This window comes from Triplophysa dalaica, chromosome 21 (assembly GCF_015846415.1).
Source record: "Triplophysa dalaica isolate WHDGS20190420 chromosome 21, ASM1584641v1, whole genome shotgun sequence".
In the NCBI taxonomy this organism is placed as follows: Eukaryota; Metazoa; Chordata; class Actinopteri; order Cypriniformes; family Nemacheilidae; genus Triplophysa; species Triplophysa dalaica.
This window is the reverse complement of record NC_079562.1, coordinates 15,957,949-15,979,756: the sequence shown is the minus strand read 5'-3', so window position 1 is coordinate 15,979,756 and position 21,808 is coordinate 15,957,949. Positions and strand designations below refer to the sequence as shown.

Sequence of the window (21,808 nt, the reverse complement as noted above, 5' to 3'; positions counted from 1 at the left end):
ATTGGGGCAAGTCAATAAATCGGACACAATATGACGTTCAAAGTAACTAAATGGGGTCCATTATAAATTCATGTTGACAATAAATAATACACCTGTCATCATAGGTATTCCTTTTATGTGAATGCATTTTTTCCCCAAAAGTGTATTGTACTTCTCATACCCCTTTGGTACTTGAAGAATACTATTTCCTGGAAGCAGGCAGAAAATCCCGGCATATTATTTTCATTTCATAATTCCTCTTGGCTGTGTTTTAAGGAATTCGTTTCAAACAATACAAATTGCAATTAAAAGTTTACATTGACTGATATAACATGGGTTACTGTCAGTGGGTATTTAAAGGTTCCCGTAAACATGATTTTCTCATGGAACAGATGACCGTCTGAGCACATTATTGTTTTTCTATGGGACTTACTATTTGTTTTGAGTGAAACCAGGTCTGCACAACATTGCCAAAGAAACTCTGAGCAGGTTGACCTCAGTCAGGTGATCCAAGTGATCATTTCAAAAGCCATCTTGGACCTGATAATGACCGAAAAAGATCATCTCAAACCAGCTTGACTGGAACAACAAGAAATGATGACAGAATTTTCGTTTTGGGGTAAATTCCCTTTAACGTGTTAATTCTCTGTGAGGGCATTTAGATGGTTCATAACCCATTTTGTTTTCTTATGTATAGATTTGTTTTTTCGGCTGAGATGTTAGATGTGTGTTTAGCGGAGTTTTTTTCTCTTGATAAGATCATTGAAAGCCTGTTTATGATCGTCGTTTTCACCGCATTATGAATTGAATTAATATGAAGTACAAAACGAAACTGCGGAAAACTTATGTGATCTCTCATCCCCATCCCTACTGACATCAGTTCTCACAGCGGCGCGCTTTAGGTAGCGCGCACGAGTCTCTCTCCCGAGTCTCCTCAGTGCGCGAGGAAAGCACGGCATCTCATCAGCCTCTCCTGCATAACGGACCCATACACGGTGAGCATTATATTTTTAAACAAATATACAATTATGAATTGTGTTTGTTTGCACACCTCACTTGACGGCTTTTGTTCTGTAACTGATTAGTAGACTAAAAAGAAAACGTAACTTTTGCGTCTCTCCTCTTCTTCTCCTCTTCATGCTTTCTTTTCATCTCTTTTGATTTCAAAATCCAACACAATAGTTATTTCTTAGGCAGGTAGATAACAATTAGGTTTTGAAACTTATTGCAAAACGCATTTTTTATATAAACTATTCATTTCTTAATACTTCATTGATATTGATCTAATAGCGGATCAATATTGTTGTTTTATCGTTTGTTAAATCTTTTCTTCACTGTTTAATACGCGTTTCAAACGCAGTTCTGGGCAATAGAGAAATGCACTTTTCCCTTCATGTTCATAATCGTATGTCTTGATTTCTATGGCAGCTCGATCGTTATCAAAGCTGCAATTACAGATGAATTACAATGTGACACTAAATGCAGCTCATCTCTTTCCTCCACACATCATTAGTATACATGCACTGGTCCATCTGTGGTATGTGAACACTGTGAGTCTGATGGAGACTACACAACATCCGATCATGTTTAAGAACTACTTTTTATTTACAGACAGAATCATGTGACATTTATGTCTTCATGTGTTTTATTATAACAGTGAAATATAACAGACCGTCTTTCCAAATACAGATTTTGTTTTGGTATCAGTGATTTTATGTGGGCAGCATTCTCATACTCGCTCCGTTGCAAAGCTTGAAAACGGTGCTTTATTTCCATGAAACTATTTTAAGCTCTTATTGCTTTGACATATAGGAGCACGCTCCATCACGATGAATGTTTCAAAGATGATACATATATTGATTAGGCCGGCCGGTATCAGGACATCGATTTCACCTCCACACGATGCTGAATGAATGTCAAAGAAGTCATCAATAGGCGCAGTCCAATGACCTTCTGCTCATTCTGTCTGGATGGTGTGTTGTTAACAGCGTACCGACACTCCAAATGTCGACCATCCCTAAAACACCTCCAATCGTTCCGGCCATTAAGAGACACCAAAGTAGATCAATAAAGACCTTTGTGTGATTTGTGCTCCTTCCTCGGTCTCCTGCTGGCTAACTGGAGGCCGGTCTTTGTGGGGCACTGAGACAGCTGGTCTATTGCTTTACAAATGAGACATTGTCCCTCACGGTTAGCTCGTACGGAAACCGCTTTGAGATGTTTCCTTGTGGACTCCTTTTATAGTTGGTGTCATATGGTGCGTTGACTTCACACCTCGTGAGGTGCGCATAAAGACCACAGTCTTGACTGTGTGACTGTGCGGCGGTGTGTTTTTGGGACGGGATGAAGGAGGTTCCCCTGCTGTGAGGATGAGGAGCATTCTGCCAGGACGCTCAAGGAGACACATCGCAGGGTGTCAGTTATGAGGCTGAGAGACAAACGGGATGTTTTTTTGACGGATCCCGACGCGCGTTATACCCACAGCGCTGGAGATGGGATCTCCTCCTCAGCTCTTGGCACCAGATGGGTCCTCCTTATGGCAATTTTAACACTTACACAGTTGCTATACCCGCTTTGTGTCTTTGACACTTTAAGAGATGCTGTAACGAACAATGCGAGGTGTGAAATCGCTGGAACTGGTTGCGAAGATGTGGCTGTACTCATTTGTGTAGATTGGTTCATTTTCATCTTTTGAAGCATTCTTTTAATTTGGTTTTCTTAATGCTGGGGGCTGGAATCTTAATGTTTCCAAGCTTATCTCAGATTCGCAGAGCAAGATTGAAAAGATTTGATTCGCAAAGCTAAGTGCTTGTTTATTGCCTCTGATTGATCTCACAGTTTATGTTCTTATAAGGATCGGCACTCCAACGGTGCAGTATGTGACTCTATAACCTTACGTCCAGAACAAATCATGTGTCAAGGCAACATTATTTATTGATGACTTTCTTTTTTCCGCACAACACAAAAGAAGATATTTTGTAGAATGTTGTTAACTGGAACCCATTCACTTGCAGAAGTGAAGGAGGGCCGTTGCTGTTCGGTTACCAACTTTCCTCAGAATATCTTCTTTTGTGTTTTGCTGAAGAAAGAAAGTCACAGGTTTGAAATGACAAGAGGGTGAGGAAATGATGACAGAATTTTCAATTTGGGTGTTAAATATCTCTTTAACATGGCCAAAAGAATTTGTGACGAATATATTATCGCAATATCTATTGAAATGTAATGCATTTATAATCTGTCAATTTTATCTTTATCTAATTAATTCTTTTATTTGCTTCATTATACAGTATATCAAACATATGTTTAAGTGTTATAAATACACTTTATTTCACAAAGACCTCACAAAAATCAGACACCGACCAAAAATGCCTAAAGGGAACGTTTTATCTATCAGCAGATGATTCTCAAATCTGACAGCAATTCTCTTGAGGTTTATTGTTGAAGATTTTTTGCAAAAGTTGTGCTTTGACGTCTGTTGCATCATTGCTTTGAAAGGGTAACATATAGAGATGCAAAGGGTTTTAACATGCTGACCATCTTTTAGTGTCAGTGACTGTTGTTGGATTACTAGTTGACTAATTGACCATTCCGACCAGTCCTTTAATCCGTCCCATTGGATTTAATGTCACGGTTCAATTTTTTTTATCTCTTCCAATATGTACTAAGCTGCTTGGGGACGGCTTTAATGCAGTATAGGCAATGACGCAAATCCTGTTCAAAAGTCTACTTTCCTATTAAATATCAGTGTACACACAATCTGTTATGTTGCTGGGACAACACATTTTGTGATACTTTTAATCTTTTAAACTTACCAATATGCGCGCTTTACTGCCATGTTTGCACAAGAACACTTGTCAGTTTTTGGTTGGGGAGACTTAACTTAAAGCGGAGAGAAATGGGTTATTGAGAAAGTAGTTACATTTAGAAGATGCTGTACACTACGACTGCCCTGCGATGGGTTGGCACTCCATCCAGGGTGTATCCTGCCTTGATGCCCGATGACTCCTGAGATAGGCGCAGGCTCCCCGTGACCCGAGGTAGATCGGATAAGCGGTAGAAAATGGATGGATGGATGGATGGATGTACACTACGACACACAACAATGTTATATAGAAGTGCTGTTCTACCATATTTGAAATTATACTTTCGTAAGTTTAGATGTCATTATAACATTAACGAAACATAAATACATGCATCTATATAAAGCAAACAAGCATCAACAAAATTAGCCATGGCTTTTTTAGTGACTATCGTTCACAGAACTCTACAATCCATGGAAGTAAGCGAGGGTTTTGAGCATTTTCACCAGAAAAACGTCATGCACTGAACCCATTTCATTACATGTGTAAGATATAAAATAAATACTAACGATAAATAAATAAATATCAGATCTTGCGAAGTGGTCTATAACAAATTTTGATAGTTAATATATTTAATATTTTATAATATTATAAAAATAGTTAGAGGGGCAGTTAGCTATATTTATTACACGACTCGTGTAATATTGTAAAATATTGTAAAATTGATGATTGGCCAGTCGTGACATTTGCAGGTCCTTTATTATTATAACATGTCAAATCTAATAACGCACGGTAACCCGATGCAGAAAATTATTTTGAAAGTTTTTTTTGACAAATCAAATATGAATATGTATTTTAATAACATATATAACATTATATTTACAAGTGATTCAACCAAATGCATGTTCGTGACATTTGAAAGTCATTTCTTACATTAAAGCCGAAAGCAAACGTCTTTTCCTCACAGAAGGTCTGCAATCAGTAAAAACAAGCTAATAAAATATTTCAAATTAACTTTTCATGTCCAGTTTTTTCTCATGTGGAAAGTAGACGTGTAATAAGCATGTTTACGCAGCCGGCTGTTATAGCGAAATAATCCACTTCTGTGTGATACACCTGATCACACTGTCGAGGTTTATTTCTGCGATAACAACCAGCTGCCTGTGCATTATCCCTTACTTTAGAAATGCTGTTAATATTTGAAATTGATACCAAATCAAACACAACCTAGCCTTTAAAACCTACATCGTGTTGCTGATTGGCGAAGAGAGCGTAATGATTTTGTGTGGATTGTTTTCTTCTTGCCAGGACTATGTAGAAAAACATTTTTGTTCAACACAAACAGAACACACATCAAGCAAATATTCACAGAAAAAAAGTTTGTTTGGGTGTTCTGTTTTCTGCAGAAATAACCAACTCGAATCTAAATGAATCTTGGAGTTTTACCCGATATTGTTTGTGGTTTGTATTTTTAGCCGTAGGCAATCATGTTGACACTAAAAATGGTTGCTGGCTGTGTGAAACATCCTAAATCACACACTTTTGAGGTTCCATCTCTGCAATAGAAACCAGTTGCCTATGTAGGCAGAAGGCGGCAAAGATGCTTTATTTTGGACCAGGTCCTGAAATAGACTTTTTTGTCTTTCATACATTTGGGAATCTTCTTGCCTCTTTTCCAAAACATAATAGTCTGCGTAAATAGGCAATGTTTAAAGCAAACCTCCAAAAGAAGGGCAGTGCCAAAAAGAAGGCAGGTTATGTCAACAACGCAGTGACAATAATAGCTCTTTCAAAATACAAGTAAATGTATGGTAAATAAACCAATGTGCTGTTCATACAGCGGCATTCTGTCAATTTACCAGTTAAGACTGTATTTGTGAATGGGACAAATGACTTTGTTCACATGCAACATAATAATGTGATTATAATAGTATTTTGGCAATACTGTAATAAAACTTTAGCTCATGTAAACGCTTCAGTAGATTTAAATAATCCGATTAAGCTCATAATCAAAGTAACATATGTTGCATACGCCGGTTTTAATCGCAATATGAAGTAATGTAAACACCTTCACAGAAGCGTGTGCTTCTGTCACGCACCTTAAGGGCATATTGATGGTAAACATAACAGTCTGAAGTTTAACCGTCTGCACAACTCGCTCTCAGCAGTCTCCGCCTCTTTTTTTCTTACAGAAACAACGCGAGCACGATGACAGCGTTCACCACCGTTATGGAGACAATTTTTTCCATTATATTTCGGTATTCACCCGGCACTGAATAACCATAAAATATGTCAACGTAACGGTGTTTTGCTCTTAAATATATTAAAACGATAGCAAGTAACACACATCTACTGTATCTGATATCATCATTTGTGCTGCGTATTATAGCAAATAATCAGACTAAAAACACTTCCATGAAAACAGGGGTAAAGAGGTGTTTAAAGAGGTGTAATTCCTTGAAAAATTATGTTTTGATGCTGGTTTGACTAGTTTAAACCAGCTAAGGACCAGCTTAAACCAGCACAAACCCGCACATGACCAGCTTTAACCAGCTTTAACCAGCATCAAAACATACCAAACCAGCATATGCTGGATTTTTCAACAGGGATGTAAACATGTTACTACGATTAAGTCCTTACTCTGATTATTGGAAATAGTCGCATTATTGATGCGCATGTAAATGTAGTCATTGTAATGTTAAGGTGATGCTCTTTTAAGGTAATCCGTTGAGAGTTAACTCTACTGTGCACTTGACACAGTCACACAAAGTTGTTTATGTTAATCTTTGGATTGGTGACTTGTGATGTTTCCTTTCAGCTCACTGGGTTTTGAAAGAAAGCAGGGATCTCATATAAAGTCGCCCCTTCCTAAATGGTCATGCTTGTCCGTGCGGTTTGGCAGATTTGTTGGGTGTGAAATCGACCCTCTGCCATGGGCAGCGTCCCCTTATGTCATCCAGAGTCCAGCCAACTGCTGCTACATCACTATTAAAGCATCTACACACCAAACCAAACCCTAAACATTTACATTCTCCAAACTCAAACATAGACCTACATACGCATCCCAGAATAGAAACTCATTAGTGTTAGCCAGCAATGAACGAGAAAAAGTTTTCCACGAGCCGCATGCGGTCTATAATCACCTCATTCACAATCAGAAAGCTCTCGCGGAGTTATAACCTCTTTAGATCTTCCAGATGAGGAAGTAGAGATGCAGAAAAGGCGTTATCCTTTCATCTTTTGAAAAGCTTTTTTTGTTGTGCGTTCTGGAGGTAGCAGGGGTGTAACAGATGGCTCACGGAGGCCCAGATCTCAGCAGGTGGAGATGCTGAAGACCTCACAGTGGAAGCTCGAGCTCTTCTCTTGAGATGTCACCGAGTTCATTAGTGAGCCTCGCATCCCTTTCAAACTTCTGCACAATATCATCCAACACCCTCGCGGAGGCTTTTATCACATATTCACACAGTAGAGGGATCTTAAGTGTCTGAACACCAAGTTGCGTGCACACCTACCCTGTGTGGTAACTCCACTGCCACGCTGTCTCTCTATCTCTCTGTCTGTCTTCCTTTCATTCTCTCGCCGATCTCTCTTTCCTTCGCTGAATTTCTAGTGACAATCTCAGCTCCATGCTGTGACTCTTTGTGGAATATCATATATAATCTAAACTTGCCTGCTGTTGCTCTTTCAAAGGCCAGAAGCGCTACAGCATGAATCCACCGAGAGCTCTGTTTGTTATCAGCAAGTCTCTGTGTCTCAGATGAATGTGTTTTAGATTCGGGCATGTGTTTGGCATTTGTCTCTTGTGATGTCGCAAAGGAGTTTCGCTAAGTAAAATGTGATTTTTGGAGTTATTTGCGAAGGAATCTAAATTCTATCAGTGTGTTTTAAAGCATGAACTCATTCATTATTTAATTTTCCATATCTATTACATACATTCAGGGATGGAATACTGACCGTGCCAATGGGGCCATCCAGTTTGGTACAGAGAACCCAACAGCTATGAAAGCAAATGTTTATCTATGTTTAATATATGGATGCCAAAGCTTATACAAGGCCTCTGGGGATAACCTGTAAAAGATGAAATGATCAACAAAACATGGCAAGACTTGTTTTAATGTTGCTTTTACGCACATTTAAATTGCATTTTCTGAATCTTTTGCTTGATGATTTGATGTTCACAGACATGTCACAGGGGCATTTTATGGCAAGAAACCATTTTTTATTTATGTGATGCATTAAATATGTGTATATTGACTTAAATATTAAAGACTTGTGTTTCATACACCGTAATTTGGTCCATTGTTGAGTTTTCGCTTGTAGCTTAATTTCAACTTCAATAAACCCTGTACAGATTATTTTAAGGGTAGCGCAGGCATTTGACACATAGCGAGGACGGTTTTAATATTCATTATCATCTTAACTTTCACTTTCTGTAAATGTGAATGCGCAGCGAAGGGAAAGAAAGGAAAATTGTGGGAGGGGGGCCCTTGGAGGTAACTGGCTCGGGGCCCTTTGAAGTCATAATCCATCCCTGCATACAATAATTATTGTAAAGCATAAATATAGTCTTGCATGGATCGTGCTGTGGACATGAAATATCTCAGATCATGCGGATTATTGATTAACGTATTGATGATAAAGCGGGTGAAAACATCCCATGCATTTTCATGATGAGTACCATTAGAGTATGTTTGGGCACGTATAGCAACTGCAATATGCTGTACTACAAAAAAGACAGAACCTAAATGCAGAAGTGTTTAATAAAAAACAAACATAAAGCTAATCCATGACGTGATACATAATCACACTTGAAACAAGAGCACAATAAAACACAGGATAAACCCTCAAAATACTCAACATAGAAGTATACACAAGCTAATGAGCTAAAAAATACATCTTTCAAATTAAAAGACATGAACAATTAACCATCGAAGGTATAGTCACCTCAACATAAAAGTGCTTTCAAAATTTACTAACCCTTATGTCTTTTCAAACCTGTATGACTTTAACACTAAATAAGATATTGTGAAGAATGTTGGTAACCAAACAACATTGGACTCCATTGACATCCATTGTATGGACACAAAACCACAGAGACAGTTCTCAAAATATCTTCTTTCGTGTTCAAGTCGAAGAACAAAGAGTCTGGGCGCATTAAGATTTTGTATAGAACCAGTAATTTTGGTATGATACATCTATGAAACATTTCTTAACTAATGGCTGTATTATTGATTTTGCACAGCCCGTCATCTTTATTAATAACGCTTTGAATAGATTGGAAAGCCTAGCCCCCAACATCTTTCCCCACGTCCTTTTACAGTCAACATCTCACTTTTGAAAGTGCTGGGGCTCTCATGCCTCACGTTGTATGTGGCTTCTGTTTATTTGGTGTGTGGTCTTTGTGGTCGATGTCCTACTGGGCCCAGTAGGATCGATGGCCCCAAAAACTTCATTTCATCTCCTTGTTCCCTCAAAAGTGCACCTGCTAGTCACATGACAGCAGACTAACGGCAGTTTGTGTTCAATCAGCGTGAACTGCTATCACACAGTTTCATAAACTCATTCTGGGAAGTTTTCTTGCTTTTAGTCACTGGATCGCTGCTTATTACTGTTTTGTTTTAAATGTTGTTGTTGTGATGTAAATGAGCGATACCTACTAACACGCTTTTCATGCTAACAAAGTCTACGTTGGAGTGCGCTCACTGAATAGAGACCAGCAATTGTGTCAAGACTAAAGCTCAGCGGTCGCTCCGAACTCCCTCCGGTTGTGAAAAACGTCTGGAGCGTACAACTCATTCATATAGCTAGAAGCTGTCAGCGTCTACTCCCAAATGAAGCGCCTGCAATCTCGGTACAAATTTCCTTTGAAGCAGTTTGGCTCTCCGGTCTCATATGCAATTTCCTTCACTTAGCCTATGTGGACAAGCTCTTAAACAGCCCGCAATAAAAGCAACCCCAAAACTACAATCTCTGCCGGGTCTGAGGTGTGTTTGCGGCCGAGATAAGGTCGGTCCAACTATCGACCCACGCGCGAGCAGTAGCTCAATAACCCATCCCCATTGATTTACCATACGCCGCCCTCTTCACGGAGCAGAGCGGCTGCCCGGACGGGTTGCCAGGGTGATGAACTACCTCTTGGCACGCGCGGAAAGTCTTAAATATTCTGATGCTGACCTCAACACAATGCAAACACAACCCTTAGCCCATGTTAGAGAAGGCAATAACTCAATGCAAGCACTAATTGATGCTAAAGTCATGTCGGAATGATCGCATTTACCAAATGAGGATGCCGAACGCTCTCGCAATGTCAGTGCAACCAATCTGAGCTTGAGTGTCCAAGGAGCATGTCAATTAAAGAATCATTTCTGAGGCTAATTGATATTGATTGTAATAAAACAATCTGACTGTTCAATTTGGTTTGCAAAGATTATGTGTGCTGTTGGTAAGGAAAGATGAAGCTTGCTAGAAAATAGCACTCTTTGAGCTGGATAACACGACAAAATCTTTCCCTAAAACACATAGAATACACTCAGTTTTGGTCATTGTTATTTTTATTTTACCTTAGTGTAAAGTGTTGAAAGTGCTGAAATATAATTTTTTAAAGGGTTCATCGTTCAATGAGCATCATCCAGGACGAATTAAACTGAAACGCACTGTGCATTACAATGAGCTACACAAAACCACGACTCTCACTGAGTGGCCTTTAGTTTCACTGAATCCTGAGTGCATTTACGTGTCATAACATCCCAAGACAGATGCTCAATATAAAACATCACATAACAAACTCTCCTTGTTATCAGGGGTTTCACCAGGCCCTTCTCCTTGTTAAATTCTGTTTTATTGCAGTGAGCTTGAATCATTACCTGAATCACAGTGCTCTGATACCAATTAAAAGGCAATAATAGTGAGTGATAGAGCTGCAATCTGAGTTTTATCTTCTTAATGCTCTCCAGCCACAACAGCAACAACAGCATTCATGTTCTCCACTGATAATTCTTCTTCACACATCTTAAGGGTTTGGGGAACTATTGCAAGACGTACAGAGGCTGTACAGTTGGAACGGTTATTTTTTCAGAAAGCACATGTGAATTGCGAGATGCCGCTTAAATGTTTAACTGATTTACTTATATATATATTTGGTAGAATGTTATCAATTTTCAGTTCTGAAACATCATTGACTACCATAGTAGGAAAAATGTAATGGTATTCAGAGGTGCTCCAGAACGCAGTTTTCCTAAATACTTTAAAGTATCTCATTTTATGATATATATATTTTTTCTTTCTACTATGTTACTGGATGATGTCCCAGAACTAAAAATTAGTAACATTCTTACAAATATCTTTCTTTGAGTTTTACAAAACATAGTTATTTATACAAGGTTGAAACAACCCAGAGTATATGGTGACAGAATTTCTGAGGAAAATTGAGTAATAAAATAAGTAAATCTAAGTCATTCAAATATTTGAGATATAATTCACATATTTCAATTAGAATTTGCAAAAAATATTAATGGAATAATTCATCAAACAAAAGTCCCCTTTTACGTTCCATAGTAGGAATAAAAATGACTATGTAAATGGGGACCAGTTGTGCGTGAACTATTCCTTTAAGTGATATTAAAAATATTATTTGTTAATTAAATACTTTTAAAAAAATTAAATATCTATATTTTTTAGATACATTTTGAGGATTTTTCAGTCATTTCTTAATGTGTCTCACTGAAACATCTCTTAAATTATAAAAAAAGATTTTATGAAGTTAACATAGGTGTATTTTTATGATATTTACTAAGCCACTAAATTATTCTGGGGAAAAATAATGCATGTATAAATACGTATGAGATATCCCAGTTTAGAAGTGTGAATAGACATTTGTTTGACTTCTAGATTGGCCTTGGAGTAAACTTCATGCTGCCCTGAAGTGTTTCTGAGAAAGTTTAAACATTGAAATGACAATGTTTCTGATGAAAGTCAACAAGTTTCTTTTTCAATTATTGAGGCAGATTTTTTGCACTAACACAAAAAGACACACAGTGGCTCATTTAACTGATGCTTTACTGTATGTAATGATTTTACTTACAGCTATACAGCCAATGCGGTTTGGTCACAGACTGTTAAACTGACTGAATGAATTTTGTCACTCTGTTTCAATATATTCTGTGACGGCATTAAACATTACATTAGCTAACACCAGCACACAAGCTGGATTCCATACGCAATAAAAACTGGCCAAAAACATGCAAAGAAACCCAGAGCTATTAATAAAACATTTTGTTTAACATGCATTCCCCACCCAAAAAAAATTCTGACAAGACATGAAGGCTTTACAACAAATTTTCATAAATAAAACACACCATCTTAAAGTTAAACGGTTTCGCTGGCTCGGGTCCCGCTCGCTGTGTGAACGCAGGGATTGATGCCAGTTCGAACAGCTTTCAGGGACCAAAGACAGAATCAGGAGGACAGATTTACTGAGGATGAGAGGAGAACAAGTGTGATCAAAGTGAGACCCATGTCACCGATTTGCATGGTGAGATTCATGTTGAGAACCTTCATCAGCTCCACTTTGATTTGGCACCTGAGGACAGATTCCTCTCTTTGGATCCTCTTATTCGGGCCCAGTGGGGATCCAGACGTGACATTTAGTCTGGCAAGTTCTCTCCACACATTAAGGCTGCCTTTGAGCTCTTGTTTTTTCATGTCAAAGCAAAGCAAATTGTTATTTAAATATTAAAATGTTTGTGGCTGCCGGAAAAATCTCTGGTTTGAGGTGTCATGATTCCTTAGGCTTGTTTACGTTTTTAAACACGTATGTTATAAATACAAACACATATTCACATTGTCATTTCAATGTTATAGGTCAACATCCAAAATGAGTTCGAATGGCTTGTGGTGAAACAGTAAAGTATGCTTGTCTCTCTGCTCTCCGTTTCCGGGCTAACCTGGTCTCCTCCTAACCAGCAGGTGAAGCTGTGTTCGAAGATGGCAGCTCCTGGCCGATGTCTCCTTTTCACCCTGTTCCTCATCACGCTCTCCCACACCTCGCACAGTTCTGAGGTCCTATCTGAAAATGCCAAATGGAGTCAGATGGGGTCTTCCCCCAAAAGCACAGATTCTATACGAGACCCTGAAACGGGGCTAACATTCGGCAGCCACAGAAGGAGACATGGGTCTCGTGAGGGCCGGGACAGTGCTGGGCCGCTCTCTCGGAGGCCTGTGGCGCAGTCGGAAGATGATGGGCCGAGTCTTGAGGGTCTGAGCCCTGTCAGGCTGGAGATGGGGCCTGGTAGCCGGATGAAGGCGGGCGGTCATGATGAGGGCAGGGGTCCCTCTCATATGCGGAGGGGAAGTCCTCCACCAGAAGGGGAGTTCACACGGAAAGGCAGGAGACAAGGACATCTCACTGAACACAGAAAGCATGGAGGCAGGAGAGACAAAGGGCGACCTAAAGGTACTAAGAGATCCAGATCCTATTCTTTGAGCCGGGTGTAAAGGGAAAGTTTACCCCGGAATTAAAATTCTGTCATCATTTACTCACCCTCGTGTCATTTCAACCCTGTGTGACCTGTTTTCTCTAGGACACCAGAGAACTTCTTAGACATTTCTCAGAATATCATATTTTGTGTTCCACAATCATGTAAAGATTTTGAACAACACGAGGATGAATGAATGATGACATCATTTTTATTTTTGATCGAACCATCCCTGGGATGTTAGGTCCTCTCCAAGGACAATAAAGAAAAAGTCCTCTCCACATCTTTAACTAAACATACAAAGAAACAATATCATATGGATCGCTTTCAGAATGTAGGTCAAAGACATCGGCAGCTAATCAAAACTTTAAATGATTTAAACTTTTTAAAGTGTGAACCTGCAGTGTTATTGGCCATTGATTTGAAAGATAATATAGTTATCAGTTCACTTAAATGCTGTGTTGTACCCTTGGTTGGACACTGATTATTTGAATCTAGAAAATTTCTGTATTTGACTGACCATGGCTTGAAATTATGGTAACACTTTACTTGAAGCATGTATGTATAATGCATTATAAGAGTTATTAAAGGGTAAATAGCATTTTAATTCTTCATATTGTGTGTAGTAATGCAATTTATTTAGAATTATAACCAATTTAAAGTGTGTAGTGTAACAATGAATTGCTTAGTGTTATAATGTTTTAAGTGTAATAACAATTATTTATAAGACATTACAATGCATTAAAAGGTGCACTACGATGTTTTAAAACTACTTGTATAATGCATTATACATACTGTACATGCTTCAAGGAAAGTGTTACCTAAGTTATTATTATTACTTATTTATTTATTTTTTAGGTTAATTTATAACCCATTTGTTGGGTTTGTCCATATTTTACCAAACTATGAGTCGAAAACAACCCATCGTTTTTCGAGCATATATTAACACTGCCACATTTTCTCAAACCTTTTTGTTTATTTTGTTACCTATTCCAATCAAATCAGCAGCTTTATGTTCATTTTTTATGTTGAATTCGTAAATCGTATTTCAGATAGAATAAAAAGTTCCCATATTCTGAAAAAGGCCGGTTCATTTATTACTCAGTGGTTGGTTCGGTCCATTTTTTACCTCGTTATGTATTTTTTAATTGCACATGTAATGATATTCACAACTCATTTAACCTCCATGTGACACCTTTACGGATGAAAATGGTATTGGGTGCTTCACATCAGAATGGAGCCAAACCTCACTGCAGGTATAATTCATACAGTTATAAGTTGTTCAGAGCTGAAGTTTGGCGCTTTTTCTTTGCAATAATGATAAGCAATGACTAATGTGACCCATAATGTGTATTTTAGGCGATATCTATTGTAAAGTAGCAGTGTATTTATAAGTCTTTAAGAAGCATGTTTAACAGGTATTCTACATTTATCAGAACTAATCATATTTAGAAACAAAAGTATAGTGTATTGCAATGTAAGGCGCTTTGGACAAAAGCGTCTGCCAAATGCATAAATGCTAAAAAAAAATGTAATCGTATTCTCTCTCTCTTTTTCCATCCTAGGGGGTTTCTTTGACCCTGAGCCACAATTAGACTCCTTGTTGAAGGACATGAATGCATTTCAGGATGGGCCCGACACGTCCCTGCCCAATCACGACAATGCCCCACCCACCGAATCTCTCTTCCCCGTGTCCCCCATCCTGGTAACCACGGCAATACACGAGCATCCCCCAACGCCGCCTCCGGCCTCCACCAAACCCCAGGTACCTGTCTGAAAAGAGCGGCCTTGAATATGAAGGTCTATTGTGTCTATTGAGTGTTTACTGGTACTGATCTGTTCATTTGTTTCATATATCTTATAATATACAGTAAAGTGGCTGGATTTATTTCTGTTTAACAAGATCTTGCTTGTACAACTCTCACCGGTCTGATTTTATTGGCAAAACAGTCAATCAATAGCCTTGGACGTTTCACTGTCATCGACTTTACGTTAAACCGCCTTGAGTCTTTTTCCATTTTGTTGTAAGATCTGAAAATGAACATCTTCATTTGAGCCAAACGCCCTAGCCGACACAGATACCTAACTGCGGTTTGGAGCCAGCAGCGTGGATACTTGTCATCCTGGCGGCACGCGCCACTTCATCACACAGATTTATTTACCTGTGCCGCACTTATTACTGAACGCCGCCCTGGGCCGGATCCTACGCGAGTTAGATTACCCAGCTCCCGCTTCACCGGGGAGGTGGTGGAGGAGGGGAGCTGTCACCAGCTCGAGTGTGGGGTGAGATGTTGCTCGCCCATCCTCCTGCTCCTCTCTCTCCAAGCCATCTGTTCTCCTACATACTCCTCCCTAGATATCTTTCACCGGCTCCTTGTTTTTTTTCTAAATCACTTGGGAGGCATTACTGGCCTGGATACTTACAATAATAAAACAACTAGATTTGCGTTTCCCCAAGCAAAAAACAGCACTAGAGACATTGTGTTTTAATGATGCTGAAATGAACAGCTGAGGTAGACGGCCGCTATGATAAGAGATGATATATTTTACGCTGTTTGAGATAATCGACACAGATTAATAAAATCTGATTGGGTTGGAAGTCATAAAATAGTAATTGCATTCGTTTTTAAATCAGCCTTATCAAGGGACATTTTTACGTCTACTTGATTTTAGCATTGTATAGGCTACAGGTCTCATTTACTTTATTTTATCATAATGTTCCTTGAGGTCCACTTATAACGTAAACAAGATTCGTACATAAGAAAAATCATAATTTATCCACGACGTTATACACGATTTGCCATTTAAGAATTGAAAGTTCAACAAGTTTGGATGTACAAAACATGACTCTTTTCTGAAAAAAATATCAGCATAATCAAATGATCTATACCAGACAAAGTAATATAGTAAACATGGTAAAACATTACGATTCTGACATTTGCATGTCATGATCCAATATTTTCACCTTATCCGCCACCATCGTCTTTTATGTGGTCTCTTTGTGGAGTTAAAACGAACCCGCTTGAAAAAAACTGCAGACAAACAAACAAACAAACAAACATTGTCGCAGTTGGAAACCTCTCTTTAGGTTTGTTTTTCAGTGTATCACAACGCAAGACACTCCACACGGTCAATTTGTTGCTTGAGCGTTGATCATGTGTTTGTGACTTATACATGTGAGGATTGGTGGACATTCCATAATGTAGAAGTTGAGTGTAAGAAACTTTCATTCAATTTAATTTTATTATTTTATTTTACTGAATTTTTTCTGATAATACAGTAGAATAAAGTCAAATGACAGAAATAGACTACAAAAGTCAGGTATAAAATATCATAAAAAAGATGTAATTGTACTTTACAAAAATTGTTTTCTTACAGTATCTTTCTAGTGAACCCGGCTCACGGAATATTGACGTTTTTTACAGGATTTATTTTACAGTGTAGGTGTCTTTTCGCAGAGACATTCCTTTATCAAACTATGATGTAATATTAAGAGAAAATCTGAGGCGAAGCTTGATTTCAATAAAAGCTGTTTTTGGATTGAGGAAGTTTTCACTTCATTTCAGAACAAATAAAGTATCTTCCGAAACTGATGCAGTAAAGATGGAAAGACAATTCTTTCATATGGTGTTTTTGGGTATATCATTATTATTTGTTTGGATTGGAATTGCTGGAATATATTTTTTAGTTTTTTATTACAAGGGGGTTTCCCAATACTTATATTCATATGACAGTGTATTTCGGCACAGATTGTGCTGTGAATCTGTCACAGTGGGGTGCGGGTTTTGCACAGTGGCAACAAGCCTTGTGTCTTTTTAATCTCCAAAGCACAGCCCCAAAAACAGCCAATCTAAATTATTAACAGAAGAATTTAAATAGAGAGTTTTTGTTAAGTACAGATTCGGTTAAATGCAGAAGATTTGATAAAATAAAAGATTTGTTCATCAAGTTTAAAGAATTTCAGTGCCTTGCTCAGTGAGAATGAAACAAATTGCCTGTGATCGCTTTATATGAACGTAAGTGTGTGTGTGTGAGTATGTGTGTGTGCGCATGTGTATTAAGTGATTTGTAAGCACAATGGCCAGACTGCTTGAGATGCGGTTTGCAAGCTTGGGTCTTCAGAGAATTAAGACCATCACAAGCTCTCATGCTGCATGACGCTACGGATCAGAGCTCAGTGACTTACAGTAAAGTCTAAGAGACAGTTCTGATTACATTTCAATTAGTAACAACTACTAAAGACGGGTCTTTAGTATGTTATTATTCTAAACGCTGCTGTTGATGGTGATCTTCAATCTTCTAAGGGAATTAATCTCTCAATATAAAAAGAAAACCATTTTCATTCGAACGAGAAATGAGGACAATGTGCAATCCCCAAATGTGATGGAAAATACTTTTTTTGAACGCCCCTCACACAAATACTGTAGCTGTGTGTTCCGCAGACCTGTCTCTGCTCTTCTCATTCATATCCCAGTGGATCACAGTCCTCGATGTTATTCACTGGTACTGTGTCAGTAGCACCGCTTCTGCAGTTTGCTGGCACACACCCGGACACACACCACCCTGTGATGCCAGATGCACACTTCAAATTGCAAATTGGTACCCTCGTGTGGCTTTAGACCCACATGCTGTTTTTGGCAGACACTTTTAACCAAAGATACTTACAGTACATTTAAGAAATACATTTGAACAGAATGTTTCCTGGGAATCGAGACCATGACGTTCACGCTGCAAATGTTCATGCATGTCTTGTACATTCAGTACAGTTCATACTTTCAAAAAGGCAAAATAAGGGAATAACGAAATAAATTGCATCTTTAGTCCTGGTGCTTTCACAGCATTTCAGGCCATTATTGAAATTTGAGAGACATGCACACTATGACCTGGCATTGTGTAGAAATGTGCTGAAGAACGTTGTCCTTCTGTGTCTTATAGAAGCAAATAGTCACATTCAGTTAAGAAACAACATGGCAATGGGTAAATAATAATAATTATCATAATATAATAACTCTGACAAAATTATTGCTAAATTCATGCAATAACTTTTTGTGATTTCTTAAAAAATGCTTTAACCAGCAGGTGGTGCCACAAAACTCAGATGGTGTTATCAGATCATTGCACTCTTCTATCTATGTAGAACAAAATATTGCTTAAATACAGCCCGATTTAAATTGACGTTAATGTCATTTTTAACCAGTAATTCAGTCATTGCTTCTATCTCTGCATACCGCACATGTTTAGGAGGCTAAGTGAAAGAATGTGAAAATGAAGATGAATGTGCTGTATAGTTCCCAGATCACAAGTTTTAAATTAGCACCTCACCATAAAGTGATGTCTAGCAGCTTACCCAGAATAATCCTGTTGTTTATGTGTGAAGATCTGTGTATCATGTTGATGTGTGTGTTTTTCAGAAGGCAGGTCGAGGGAAGGCTCAGGGCGAGGTGATGCCCACTCTGGACATGACACTCTTTGATTGGACAGATTACGAGGATATGAAACCTGTGGACACGTGGCCATCCAACAGAAAGAAAGGTGTGAAGGCACCTGCTCATGGTTTTAAGATTCTGTCTGATATATAAAATCAAGATCTTTAAGGAGATTTAAGTATTTGATCATACAATGAGATTGCGCAGATCGTTGAATCTATTAATTATTTGCAATCTCAATCCTGTTTGATGAATTAAGGATAAATAAAGGATCCGTAATGTGTGACTCTATATGCTGTTTATCTACATTTGTATTTTCCTCCTACTAAGATAAACGGCGCAGCAAAAACAAGAGCAGTGGGAACACAACACTTGAAGCTGATGTCATCGAACCATGTGACCATCATCTTGATTGCCTCCCTGGTCAGTAGACCTCCATAAATGCTTCATATTACCAACTTACATGTGTTCATTGGTGAAACATACTAGTTTTTACTGTATGAGTGTGGTTAATAATACTGTTCTTATAGGATCCTGCTGTGACCTGAGAGAACATGAATGTAAACCTCACAACCGCGGCCTGAACAACAAGTGTTACGATGACTGCATGTGTGAGGAGGGTGAGTGTCTTCAAGAAGAAATTTTTTTTGGTTTTAGTTCAATCCTAACAAGTTATATCCCTAAAAAGTTACATTTTGTTTATAGAGGATGAAGCTTGTGATTGAGATCAGTAAATGTTTTAATAATAATAATAATAATTTGAGATCAGTAAAATGTTTTGTATTGTGTTAATAATAATAAGACAATATAACAACAATAATGATGATGATAATAATAATAATGTGCGTTCAGTAAAATGTTTTGTATTGTGACGATAATAAGTGTCGTTGTTCTTCTTCTTCTTATTGTTATTATTATTATTGTTGTTATTAATAATAATAATGATATATTAATTTCATTTTATTAGTAATTCAAATATTAAATTAACAATAATTAATATAATAATTATTATGTACTATTTTCAGGTTCTACTTTGCTTATTTGTAATAAAAAACAAAACTCTGTTAAATCAGAAAAAAATGTTATTATTATTATGATTGTTATTAACAACAATATAATTTCTTTCTGTAATTGTTTTCTGTTGATTTTAAGGATGAAATGGGAGTCGGATGTTTTATGAAACTTTTCAAAATCTTTCAACTCAACTCCCAAGTTTATTTATGATCTGCTTTTTTACAATTTACAATTTTCATTGTTACATTTCTTTTAGGTTTGCGTTGTTACGCCAAGTTCCACCGCAAGCGAAGAGTGACCCGACGGCGCGGCCGCTGTGTGGAGCCAGAATCAGCCAACAGCAACCAAGGCTCCTTCATCACCATCTGATGGGCATACAATAAAAGCACATTCTCATTCACACTCCATGAACTGAGTCTATGCTGAACAACAGCGGATCCGTCAAAGCCACAGTATGAATGTACATATGCTGTATGTCAACTGTTTGTAACAGTTATCTGTACTGCACAGATTCATTTACACTTAATTCTTGTCAGGAGGAAATGCGTCTTTTTCTACTGATCAATGTAACACTAATGTCAAGAACTTCTGCGACTCTTGAATTGTTATGAGGGCTGTCAAACTGTGTTAAAAAATCTGATCGACATTGGAAATTTTCAAAAAAGCATTTTTTTTATCTAAGCAACTGAAGCAACACCTTCATGTTGTGCGAGTCCTCATTCTCACAAAATCACTTTCATCCTCAAGGATGTGGTTGTGTTCAGACACAGCCGGTGTAAAACGGGACAGTTTTAAAATGACTTTCTGCTTGGCATGGCATGTTAAAAAAGGCACTTGTGACAAAAAAGTCTGTACATGTGTTACAAAATAACACAGATTAACCTGAATGCATCAAGCAGCAAAAAAACAACTGATCAATGCTTTTTTCCTCTCATTTCTTTGACAAATATTTTCCATAGGAAATAATAATACATGCATTTAATTTCCATTAAAAATCATCATACATTTTTAATTGATTGACAGCCCTAATTCTATAATAGATGTGTATTAGTTTTTCTTGTGATATGTGCTTTATTTATTCTCCTACGGTCACACACTGCTGTGGATGTTATGTTGAAGTGTGCAGCTGGGTGTCCTCACGACAGAATGATGGATTGATGAATGAGTGTTTGTGATGGGCTGGAGGACCAGAGATGGACAGCGGAGAGATGGATGATCCTTGAGCTTCTTTATTGTCTGACACTCCCGCGTGTCAATGTCTTGATACAACTGCTTAATCGAGTTTTACGTTAGCAGGGCTATAGAAACGCCCTTTAGTCTTTGCAAAGTCCTTCAAAGCTTCATACTGTCACCTTGTTTTTCCACTGGAGACTTGTCGGGCTCCACAAAATGTCAATTATTTTTAACTGAAATACCAGAAATAAACTTCTCTGTGGACACCGGGACACCATTCTTTCACAGATGTTGAAGAACAATGGCTCTCTCTCTCTCTTTATCTATCTCTCGTGTATATCTCTATTTGATAAAGCCAAGGTAACAATCTCAAGTACAGATTTGTGTTAAGGGTATTAAAATGTGACGCAGTGTGGTTTGTGAGACAAATCTTATGTTTGGTCTCAAAAAGTGTTCAGGAATGAATTGGTTTTAAAAGAAATGACTGTAAATTAACAGTTTAGCTGTGTAAGTGAATCTTTGGTTTGCTTCAAATGTCATGTAAAGCTTTGAGATATATCATCAAAACATCATGACCATATCATTCTTCGACACAAACATCTACAAAGCAATCTTAAAAAAAAAACTCCCCTGAGACTCATTGACTGTATGAATCTCTGAATCGTTCTCTAAATCCGTCATCAAAGAAATGCCACCGTTTTCATCTGATCTGAAGAGGCCATTCTTTATATGAACCACGACATCAAGATCCTCAGGCAGTGTTTGATGCATCTGTAAAGTTTTCTGAGAAGAGCTCTCTGGAATACACAGGCGCCGTCTCTGAGCCGGGGGTGTGATGCTCTCCGCCTGCAGATCGGTTGATCTCGCCGTCTTCGGCTTTGTTTATTTACTTCCTTTCCACTTAGTGTCACAGTACCCCATGAGTCCCTGTGTTTTCTGTTAT

General features: G+C 38.0%; 1 protein-coding gene across 3 annotated transcripts; it reads left to right on the top strand.

Annotated features, from left to right (window-relative positions):
• The first annotated feature begins 870 nt into the window (after nucleotides 1–870).
• draxina (dorsal inhibitory axon guidance protein a) lies at nucleotides 871–21,198 on the top strand. Of its 3 annotated transcripts, none has more exons than XM_056735083.1 (7): nucleotides 871–974; nucleotides 12,741–13,230; nucleotides 14,818–15,017; nucleotides 18,667–18,784; nucleotides 19,009–19,101; nucleotides 19,209–19,298; nucleotides 19,949–21,198. In XM_056735083.1, the coding sequence occupies exons 2-7, from the start codon at nucleotides 12,762–12,764 to the stop codon at nucleotides 20,059–20,061; spliced, it is 1,083 nt and encodes a 360-aa protein (XP_056591061.1). In that variant the 5' UTR covers nucleotides 871–974; nucleotides 12,741–12,761; the 3' UTR covers nucleotides 20,062–21,198. The 3 variants fall into 3 exon arrangements, with proteins under 3 accessions (XP_056591061.1, XP_056591059.1, XP_056591060.1); XM_056735081.1 differs by having other exon boundaries at nucleotides 18,664–18,784; nucleotides 19,949–21,196; XM_056735082.1 differs by having other exon boundaries at nucleotides 926–974; nucleotides 12,744–13,230; nucleotides 18,664–18,784; nucleotides 19,949–21,196.
• Nucleotides 21,199–21,808: the final 610 nt, after the last annotated feature.